The 12014-nt window shown below is 38.6% G+C and overlaps 1 protein-coding gene across 1 annotated transcript in view; it reads right to left on the bottom strand.

Annotated features, from left to right (window-relative positions):
• The window catches only part of USP3 (ubiquitin specific peptidase 3), a 127715-nt gene that overhangs the window by 24102 nt on the left and 91599 nt on the right, over positions 1–12014 (bottom strand). Inside the window, exons 5-8 of the mRNA XM_023757826.1 lie at positions 10035–10118; positions 6034–6115; positions 4009–4091; positions 2693–2806 (exon numbers count right to left, since the gene is read on the bottom strand). Of these exons, the coding sequence (XP_023613594.1) occupies positions 2693–2806; positions 4009–4091; positions 6034–6115; positions 10035–10118 (363 nt within the window). The remainder of the gene's footprint in view (positions 1–2692; positions 2807–4008; positions 4092–6033; positions 6116–10034; positions 10119–12014) is intronic.

Here is a 12014-nt window from a genome sequence, read left to right on the forward strand (position 1 = left end):
TTAATTTTGGTTATCTATGCATGTAGCTAAGTTGATACACCTCCTCAACTTCAATGACTATATCTGTCAATACAACTACCATACTCATGAGTACCTAATTGATAACTCAGGGAATCTCAGTATCTTCTTTCTCAACCTGTTATCCTGTAGGTCCCTGGAATACAAAGCATATTTTTTACTTAGTGCCTGAACTTGTTTGAGGAAATCTCCACCTGAGTCTTGGTGAGAGTCAGAGCCTGTCTCCCACTATGGAAGCTGGAAAGTCCAGATACTTGCTTTCCCAGCCTATCCCTCCACCCCCACTGCAGGAATCGGATACAGGGCCTGGGCTCTGCCTATTTGAAGCAGGTGTTAGTGATGCAAAGAAGCTGGGACAGTACCAAATCCTTTCTGGTGGCAAAAATCATCATCTGGAGTTCACCAAGCACCCAGATCCAGCAGTGCCAGCAGTGGGAGCTCGAGTTGCACTGGGCAGCAAAAGCAGTGATGTTTTCATGGGGAAGTTCTGTGGGGGTGATTGTGGCTTTGGTTCTAGATGCCTAGACTTCATACCTGATTTTCTACCCATCCAGTAATGGTTAGCACACCAATTAGACCTCCAATAAGTTCCTTTTCTGCTTAACATGGCCAGAAGCAATTTCTACAGTTTGTAACTAAACCCTGAATGATATTAATGCATCAAGTACTACTCACTCTTCCCTTAAGTTTTGTGCACATGCATTTTTCCTCTACATTTCACTGCTATCCCCTCCAACCCAATCCTATGTAATAAAAGGCTAATATGCAAATTGTCCCCTTGACCGGGAGTTCAACCAGGGGGCGGGGCCAACTGGCCAACGGCCCACAGCCCCTCCACCCGGCTGGCCCCACCCCTGATCAGGGCCCCTCCACCCCTATCAGGGTAGGCCGGCTGGACCCCACCTGTGCACAAGTTCGTGCACCGGGCCTCTAGTTACTATAGAGTGTAAAGCCTCCCTGAATGCAGGCATTTTCCAGTTCATCCTATATGCTATTATCAAAGTGAACTCTTTTTAATATATGTTTATTGATTTCCAGTTCATCCTATGTGTTTATTGAGAGGATGAGAATCTGTGTCCTAAAGATGCTGTGAGAAATAACTGTTGGAAAGCACACTGCAAATACAAAAAGCCTAAAGGGTCATGAACCATCCCTTCTGAACGAGAGGCTGAGAAGGGCAATACTGAAGCACAATGAATAGGCACATGGGGCAACTGGCTCTTCACAACAATTTTTGGCATAATGAGGCAACCCGAGAATCATTGATCGGCTGTCTTCTGCACACCCGCTACTGGGGATCGTGCCCACAACCCAGGCATGTACCCTGACCGTGAACTGAACCGTGACCTCCTGGTTCATAGGTCAACGCTCAATCACTAAGCCATGCCAGCCAGGCAAAGAAAACTCTTAAAAATCCACTTCCAGTGATGTCATTCCATCCCTCTTCAATGCCTGGCTTTAAAGTTGCCCCATATTTTGGCTCTAACCATACTCGTATACTTGTCTAACATGTTCTATCCTATTCTCCCTCAGCCACCTAGGCAGAACAGTACCAGATTATAAGACGGCTTTTTGGAATGTGTGGGATGGGGGTGTGGGTATGGGATGGGCAGGCAGGGAAAACATTACATTAAAAGCATACACAGATGCCCTAGCTCAGTGGTCAGCAAACTGTGGCTCGAGAGCCACATGCGGCTCTTTGGCCCCTTGAGTGTGGCTCTTCCACAAAATACCATGTGTGGGCGCACATGTACAGTGTGATTGGAACTTCGTGGCCCATGTGCAGAAGTCGGTATTTTGTGGAAGAGCCACTCTCAAGGGGCCAAAGAGCCACATGAGGCTCGCGAGCTGCAGTTTGCCGACCACTGCCCTAGCCGGTTTGGCTCAGTGGATAGATAATCAGCCTGCGTACTGAAGGGTCCCAGGTTCGATTCTAGTCAAGGGCACAGTACCTTGGTTGCAGGCTCCCAGCCCTAGTTGGGGGCATGCAGGAGGTAACCAATCGATGTATCTCTCTCACATCAGTGTTTCTCTCTGTCTCTCCCTCTCCCTTCTACTCTCTCTAAAAATCAATAGAAAAAATATCCTCGGGTAAGAATAAAAAAAACACACACCAGATTATAAACCATAGACCTGTTATAGTAATGGTGAGATATGTAAAAAATGTGCCCCTTACAATCATGAAAATATGATAGATCTTCTAAACCCCAAATAGTGTGTGGCTGCACTGAATAGATATTGGTTCTCAATAATCACTTATCAATTCTTCTCCTCTTCATGTCAATGAAAAATTAACTGTATTGTCCCTGTAATTAATTTGATGACTACAATTTAATTTTACTATCCAAGACAGGTTTTCCTAACAAAATATCAGACAAGTCAATTCACAAAGACTAGTGATATTCATGCTGGTCTACACCTAAAACTGTATTTCATATATAGATGTCAGTTTTAGAATGTCCAAATTCACAAAGACTCAGTAAGTAGAGTGCTAAATTTATGCTGGCTTTTATTTCAACAATTATTAAGATTACCTGCTAGATACTTAAACACACTTTTTAGAAGAGTTTTTTTAAAATGTATGTGCCTGTGAACTCACATATGCAATGGAAATCACCAGTAAGAGTCTTTTGTTTTGTATCAAAGCCAGAAAGGATATAGTCTTAGAACTCACACATTGTTATCCCCTTGGCTCCTGGTGTGGTATGTTCGCCTTCCTGCCGTCTTCCCATTCCTTAACTCCACAGCAGGCAGTTCTTTGAAATAACAGCAAAACTGTTCAATGTTACTATTTAAAAAGGAAGGGAAGAAAATTATTTTTTTTAATTTACTGTAAAGAAAGTTCTATGAAACCTACATACGGATTTTGTGAAAACACAATCTCAATTTTTCATTTAAATTGTACTCAATGTATTCTCTTGCATTGGGTATCTTCATTAAGTTCCCACATTTATACTAAGTATAAATAGATGACTGCAGAAATGAACAAAGATCTTAAAACAAAATCTCTGTTCAAAAAAATCCTCAATCTCCCCTCCCCACACATCTTTAGAAATGGTTGTCACCATTTCTTTCTTCTCAGGGTGTTTGTAGGTGGTCAACAATTCCCTCAAATAAAAACAACCCATAAAACCAAACATATTGTTTAGAGACACTATAAAGAGTAACAAGGAGAATTCAGTAGTGACTAAAATTTCTTCTTTGGGCAAACTGGATAAGCTAACAGTACCTTTAAGAAGAAATAAAATATGGCTTCTGCCTTATTCCCAAGGTGGTCTTGGGAAGATAATTTATTCTGACTTTTGATGGCTCATTAAAATCTAAAAGTACACAACTTTCAAAATAATTTATTCTATACAACTTAGGGCAGCCTTCTTGACCATTTTATTTTTACTGCTTATCTTACAGTCTGAAGATCTTCTAAACATCCAATCTTATGACTACACTTAAGGCTCAACTAATGATTCAAATAAGTTTTCTGAACAAGGTTCCTTGTAGCCCAGGAGTCTGCAAACTACAGCCCACACACCATATCTGGCCCTGGGCCAGTGAGCTTTTACATTTTAAAACAGATGTTTAAAAATGGGGGGAAGGGCACGGTTGAGGGGAAAAGAATATGTGAGAGACTGTATGTGGCAGGCAAAGATTAAAAATATTTATTTAATTAGGCCTTTTACAAAAGAAATTTGCTGGTCTCTGCTCTAGCCTATTCAAGAAGCAACAGAAAATAAATAATAACAGCTAGCAGTTATTTAATGCAAGGCACTTTTCTAATAAGCACTTTATATAAATTACATTATATACTACCCAATTACCTGTGAGGTAGAATTATTATCCCCAATTTTACTGATGAGAAATCTAAGAAACTGAGGTAACTTGCCCCAAGCCATATGACTAGAGTCAATGGCAGAGAGGATCTGAACCCACAGCCTTTGCTCTTAACTATTCCACTAGAAACTAACAGCAGATACTTAAGCTCTGTCATATTACCTGAGTGATTGAAGGATGGCATTCATAAAACACGTGTTCCCCAAATTCCGAAGGCCTGTGGCACAAATGGCAGTGGTGCTTCCCTGTAAAATGGGACAAGAAGAGGCCATTGGTAATGCCAAGAGAAGGCCGACTTTTTCAAACATCAAAGCAAAGCAAAGGCCTATATTTGAAACTCCAATTTCAAGCCAATCTAGAATTGGTCCTTTTCTGTCCAATTAATATTTCAAACTCTGTTTATATTCTCTGTATAAGTGTCTACATATGTTTAGAGGGTTGTTTCTAATCCTGGGACTGTTCTAAATGGAAGTATCTTGTGGACGCTTATGAGGAAAGCAGCATTAATAAGTACCGTGTAGTACACAATGCAAAAACCAGGAAGATCCTTAAAAGAAGTAAAAATTAAGACTTAATGTCGTTACAAGATTCTATTAAAACTACTACACGTTACAAAAAATATAAATGTATACACCCCAAGTATTTCTGTCACCAAACTTTTAACTCTAAGCCATGCATAAATGACCAATATATGTTTTTCTAGCAATAGAGTATTAATCTTAAAAAACTACCTGAATTTCCCTTAAACTAAGGCTTGGTTTTCTAATTAGCTCTACAAGTTCATCATGACATCTGAATACTACACCTGAACATTGGAAGTGAATCTACCCATCCAAATCAAAGCATCTCTGACCATAATTCAGTTGGCCAGAGAACACTTTAGCTCTTTCTTCCACAAAATCATAACACTTTGATTAAGAGTGTGTCTATACATAGCTAGCATGAGAGCAGAGAGGTAGATGCAGGGTAAAATTATTAAAATATTTTCTGATTTTGCCCTGGCTGGTGTGTTTCAGTTGGTTGGAGCGTCGTCCAGCACATCAAAAGGTGGTGGGTTCAATCCTGGTCAGGGCACGTGTGGGAGGCAACCAATAGACGTTTCTCTCTCACATCTATGTTTCTCTCTCTATCTCTCCCTTCTCTCTCTAAAATTAATAAAAATTGTTTCAAAATAAGTAAATATTTCATGATTTTAAAATTTTGCTAATCCATTAATGGCTCATACATCTGGTAACAGATGGTTACCAGAATGAGGAAGCATATTCTCTTATGGTGAAGTTGTATTAATAAAGTCCTAAGAAATAAAATACCAATACTTCAGACCCATAGATTTTATACTAGGGACCTTTAACAGAAAGCAAGGATCTTTGCATCTTACAGAAACGTTGTAATAAGGTACATGCGTAGGCATTAAGAACAAACACTTTGGTGTGGTGAACACACAATACAATATACAGAAGATTTATTATAAAATTGTACCCCTGAAACCTATATAATTTTATTAACCAATGCCACCCCAATATAGTCAATAAAATTAATTAATTAAAAAAAAAACACACAAATTCTTGCTAAGGCAGAGGAGTACAGTGGCAATCCTGACAAAAGAAAGGCACTGACAGATGGACTCATTGGGGTATTTAGCCACATTAAGAACCATTGGTACAAGTGGCAAACATTTTATAAAATATTCCAAATCCAAGGCATCCTATATAATAAAGAGGTAATATGCAAATTAACCCTCACACCCTCACAAGATAGCTGCCTACGACCAGGCCAGCAGGGGGGTTAGTGAGGGACAACCAAACGACTGAACAGCAGGCTGCGTGGGGTAACCAGGCTGGCGGGGAAGCTGTGAGGGGTGACCAGGCCGGCAGGGGGGCAGTTAGGGGCGACCAGGCCAGCAGATGGGGGCAGCTGGGGGTGACCAGGCTGGCAGGAAGAGCAGGAAGAGGCAACCAGGCCAGTGGGGGAGGGGGGGGGGGCGGGCAGTAAGAGGTGACATTCCCCGAGAGGTCCCAGATTGGAGAGGGTACAGGCTGGGCTGAGGGGACCCCCCCCCCCCATGCACGAATTTCGTGCACCGGGCCTCTAGTATACTTATAAAAGTGTACAAGGACCAACATTAATGTAATAAAGCAGACTATATCTCAATCAATTCTTATATTTGAATAAATTTTAATTACTTACATTTACTTTTAGTAACTTGCTGTTTAGTGATGAGTTTTCCAAAAGTTTTCTTTTCCTATGTCTGTCAGCTGTGAAAGCTGAGCTATTGAAACACAAACAAACAAACAATCAAAAAGACATTAATGCACACAGACTTCACAGCAGGTTTTAGAGAATAAACTTGGCTGTTCTTAGTGTCTAGGGTATGGAGCCTTGCCTTGCTGCTTAGTCAGGTGAGGAAATGACCTATTAGGTCCACTGTGGCCCACAAAGTACTGAAGTAACTGAGGAGCTCCACTCCCTGGAAAAGCCCTACGCTCCTTCAGCAAGATGAGCCAGAAGAAGCCACCACCAGGTGCTTCCAAGAAAAGCTGGCCAGGTAGATAAAGCCTGTGAGACAATCCCTTGCCACCCCCACTCTATCTGCCTAGGTGAAGCTTCAAAAGATGAGAACAGTCATTCCTCATAACAAAAGGAAAACCCTGGTCTGACAAGATTATTTTAAGAGTTATCATAAGTCTCAAATACTGTGTACTTCTTTTATAATTTTGATAAAGATATCATGTTTTATTCATTTGTCATATTAGGCTATGACATAATCTGAGTTTGCGAAATGATAAAAAAGTATAGGCATATACAAATTCATTTGATCCAGCTATGCTACAAAGGATATTCTAAAACAAATACTAATTAGCACAGAAATTCTGAATTAAAATTGTTTAAATTTCTCTTGATGAAAGAAATACTTTATCCCAGCCTGCGTGGCTCAGTGGTTAAGCACTGACACATGAACCAAGAGGTCACTAATTTGATTCCCAGTCAGGGCACATGCCTGGGTTGCAGGCTCAATCCCCTGTAGGGGGGCGTGTAGGAGGCAGCTGATTGATGTCTCATTGATGTTTTTATCTCTGTATTCCTTTTCCTTCCCCTCTCTCTAAAAATCAATAAAAACATATTTTTTAAAAAGAAAGATATATTTTGCTTAAATTTATCAGAGAGTAAGTCCTATCTTTAAAGGGTCACTTTAAAATTATTATGTATCAGGTGGTAAAATTATCATTAAACAACACAGACTTTCAAGTCTGCCAATTCTTTCCCATCTCCTAAAAATACTAAGCTTATCCATAGGAAATACAAAATTATTTCTCTTTTCAGAATTTCCACATGAACTATGTCTTTGGAGCATCAGATCTAGTAATAGCTGCTTCAAATCTAAACACACTCATAGGAAACGTATCTTCAGAACGGCATGTCCCTCTCAGTGTATTGGTGGCTGTAAGGTAAGAATAGACCAGTTCCATAGACTACTATGTTAAGTTATTCCTTCAAAAATTCTGTAAGTAAAGAAGTTGAATCACAAGCATAGTACATATACTACTTAGTGACAATGCCTAATAGTTAACTTTATTTTTAACCTACATAAAACATTTAGTTTTTAAAAACAGAAGTTATTAAAATTTACCATCAGTAAGTCTCAAAATAGCAAAATCCTCTAGATCCACACTGTCTACTATGGTAGCCACTTGCTACATGTGGTAACATATATTTAAATAAATTAAAATTAAGTAATATTTAAAATTCAGTTCTTTAGTCACACTAGCCACTTTTCTGGTGCTCAATAGCCACATGTGACCAGTGGCTATCATACTGGACACTGCAGATTACAGAAAGTTCTAGTGCACAGTGATGCTCTAGAGAATATGCAGAAAAGTCTCAAGTTAAGTAAAACATAAATGTAATCATAGTTTTTAAATTGTAGCTTCCATTATAAACTAAAGCCTATGTTTGAAAACATAAAAATGAACGTAGGTAATGTTTTTCAACACAGGAAAAGCATTGATTACAAGGTAGATGTTTCAGTGGGCCAAGTAGAAGTGTAGACATGGTGGTCTGTAACATCTTTTACATGATGAAATGGTCAATGGAAATAAAAGATTGATAACTGCATAACTACATGCAGGTTCCTGAATGTTCTCTTTTCCCTTTGACTTAGTTCTGATTAATTTATTAGGGATTAGATGGTAGTCTTAGAGAAAAAATATTCTGCTAGCTACCCAATTCTATAACAAAGCACCAACGTAGTAAGATCTTTACAATGACTTCACCACACCAAAGAGTGATATTGCTTCAATACCACAGGAATCTCCTACTTCACAGTTAATTGTGACTATTTCAGACAAAATTAAATATTTTGGATCTGTTTGTCTAATCCTAGATAGGGCTCTGACTGCTTTGTTCCAATTAAGGGAAGAAGTGCTTTGAAAAGGAAAAAAGCCAAAAAAAGATGACAAGCCAAAAAGTACTTAAACCCAAAGTGCTTTAGTTTAGATTTTAAAGAAATAAATTCTTCCCTTATCAGCTTTATAATCTATTTAGTCAAAGAGATGCATACAGACTTTGGTTAACCAAAGCTATATAAGTGTTTCATTTGAAGAACTTAGTTTTTCCTCTCAGTATACAATTTTAAAATACTCTATTAGCTTTGCATTTAAGTTTGCTTTTGGCATCCTATATAATAAAAACCTTATATGCTAAGTGTCTGGTCGGCCGTTCAACTAATCAAAGCGTAATATCCTAATGATATGCTAAGGCTGCTCAACCTCTCGCTATGACATGCACTGACCACCAGGGGGCAGACGCTCCAACCAGGAGGTTAGCTTGCTGCTGGGGTCCAGCTGATCTGATCGGGACTGAGTGAGATGGGCCAGACACGCCCTGGAGCCCTCCCATGATCCCTCCCCCGGCTGGCCAACCTCCTGCATTCCTCCCCGAACCCAATCATCCACAGTGGGGTCCCTCAGCCTGGCCTGCACCCTCTTGCAATCTTGGACACCTCGAGGAATGTCAGAGAGCCGGTTTCGGCCTGGCGGTGGAACGACCAGTCGCTATGATGCACACTGACCACCAGGGGGCAGACGCCCAACACAGGAGCTGCCCCCTGGTGGTCAGTGCGCTCCCACAGGGGGAGCTCTGCTCAGCCACAAGCCGGTCTCATGGCTGGCAAGTGCAGCAGCGGTGATGGGAGTCTCTCCCACCTCTGCAGCAGTGCTAAGGATGTCCAACTGCTGCAGAGAGCCGGCCTAAGCCGGCAGTCAGTCATTTCCCTGAGGGCACCTGGACTTCGAGATGGTGCAGGCAGGGCTGAGGGACCCCCACCCCCCCACCCCCAGTACACGAATTTTGTGCGCCAGGCCTCTAGTATTCTCATAATACCTTTTATATATCAACTGTGACAATAAATTTGATGACACCTAATGACCCAGGATGATTTACACAGATTACAGTTGAGTCAGCAGTCATTCCAGGACTATGCTTCTATCCATTGCAACTTCAAAGGCACTGCTATTTGGATTTTTATTTAACTGCTTGAATTTTGGGCCCAGTGAGTTTTATCTGAATGGCCTATTTTGCTACAGCAAGAATATTCTATTCATATAAGTACTTTAATTTTTTTAAGGTGACATAACAAAACATTTTACAGCTTCTTGTACTTTCCAGTGGAAACAAAAAGGAAAAACAAAAAGGAAAAAAAGAAACTAGGATCTTGTGCTATCACAAAGATTCAAAGTAGACAATGTAATTAAACCTAATTTCCTTTAAAAAGAACACATAAACTTTAGTGCTTCTAAGAAGACCTCATAATACATTTGATAAGGATTTTCTAATATCAAAGGTAACTGTATAAAGATTTCATATTGTCTTCTGACCCTTCCTTGCACCCCCAAAATTCCCCTTGCAAATAAACCGTGTAGCCTACAAGTCAGTGGGTTATAACTGAAAAACAGGCCCTGGGACCCTTGGATATATTTATGACAAATATTAAATGAAATAAATGCTGAGATATGACCATTAACTATGGACAGTTTAAGATAGCCAAACCCAAAGCTTATTTTATTAACATTTCAATTACACTAAAAGCATGATGAAGTTATGAAACTCATAAACAAAAACCCCACTCAAAAATTCAGAAAGACCTCTCGACCCCAATCAATCCTTTTTTCCCCCACTGCTTATTTACTTACTTTTCCAAGTTCTGCAAGTGTTCTCTGACTTTCTGTACCAGTCCCAGCTTGGTGTCATTAACCACAAAATCATCACAGCGATAACTGCAAGAAAAATATTCATCAATGTGTGTAAAGAGCTTGAGGAAACCACAGTAATGAAATCACTAAAAGGTCTGGCTGCTGCCAAGATGATCACATGGCTCTGCAGGCAGTTCTGTTGGTGGCAAGTTTAAAGAGGACTTGGAATCCACAGTGGAATGTTTTTTATGAGCCTTTTTAAAAAGCCACGTAGGCAATGAACACTAGTTTCTTTCACATTTTTATTCAAAAGCTCGATTCCCTCTTCAAAAATGAAATAAACTGCTACTTGTATTATATTCTTTTTAGGGTGCATAATATGTGAAAAATGAAATAAAAAGCAACCAATTCTACCTATAAAGCTTTAAAGTGATACTTCCCAACTCAAATTAATGGAGAAATTGGGGGTAGGGGGAGATTTAAATGAAAAGTAGGGAAAAGGTAACTAACCTGTAGGGATAGTTGAATAAAAACACTAAAAATAAAGCTATATGTTTTAAACATAATTTAATTAAAATAAATTGTATTCAGATGGTTGAGAAGAATGAATCTTTTCATTCTGAGGTGCTAGAAAACAAACGTATAAAACAGTGGCTACCTCTTTTGGAAAACTGATAACTGCTTTGAAGAAAGATATTTAAGGTTTTCTTTAAAAATGATTCTGTGTGTGTGTATGTATGTGTGTGTGTGTGTGTGTTCACATGCTTCAGAATGTCAATAACCAAATAACATAAAGAATCACACATAAATAAACTTTAACTTGTACATTAGCATTCAATTTTTTTCCCTGAGATAAGACCAATTTTAACAAAAACAATGTATGAGTTAGTACCAACATATTCTTTTGAATATCAGCTTTGTATAAAAGCATTTATCCTAACTACTGAGGAATGATGACAATAACACTGCCATTCTGAGCAAACAAAACTTTGAATGCATAGGAATTAGCAAAAATTAGGTCATTTCTAGCAGAATCCAAAAACCATTTCTTACATATCTGAAACAGCAAATCTATTTTAAAAAATGAAGAGAGAATGGGGCAAAGGAACTAAAAATAAAATTTTATACAAAAGCATGGTTTGTGTCTTTTATTCTCATGAATAAAATTTTAAATGAATGCTTTTGAAAACTTTAAAATATTATATATGTAATAATTTACACCCCCTCCTCCCATTAACATTACCTATGCTGTCAATCAAGTATCTCTAATCTACTGTCCAAGTTTCCAGAGTCAAACCCTAACATTTCCATAAACAACAAAAGCCACCCTTTACATCCTAGACTGTTTCTCTTTGGTCAAATACCAGTAGTGGCAGGAGAGTAATTATCAGTTTTATGATAAATATGTAAAATATTTAAGTAAGAGAAAAGTTTTAATTCTTTGTTCCTCTCAGCAAAGATGTTAAGAGGGTCAAGTCTACTGTCTAAATCTGGGCTTAAGGCACTTGGTTCTTCCATGAACAGTCAGCATTCACTGAAGGAAATTGCACTGTTACTCTAATTCCTCCTTATATTTTCATTTTATGTTTGCATATATTTATGCATGTATTTCAGATAAAACAGTATTTTATTCAAAACAAAAATACTCCAAATGCTAGTGTTCATCTGGGAAATGAAGTCTAAAAGGAAATTTACATCACCTTTCATGTATTCTACTATCTAATTGAAAAGTAAACCCCTTAACCTCCATAAATAGTGTAACCTATTGCTTTATTTACACAAAGCAATAGTGGTTGCTTTGTGTAAAGAAACAAACTGTTTCAAATAACAGATTTTTTTTCTTATTAAAGTAATTATTTAATTCATGCATTCAGCCGGGATATAAAATTACTTAACATTTGTTAAAGTAACATTTTCATATATTAAAATATACTTATTTTGGGCCTTGTCTCTTACAACTAATCTTGTTTAATTGGGTCT

This window comes from Myotis lucifugus, unplaced genomic scaffold, assembly GCF_000147115.1.
Source record: "Myotis lucifugus unplaced genomic scaffold, Myoluc2.0 scaffold_115, whole genome shotgun sequence".
In the NCBI taxonomy this organism is placed as follows: Eukaryota; Metazoa; Chordata; class Mammalia; order Chiroptera; family Vespertilionidae; genus Myotis; species Myotis lucifugus.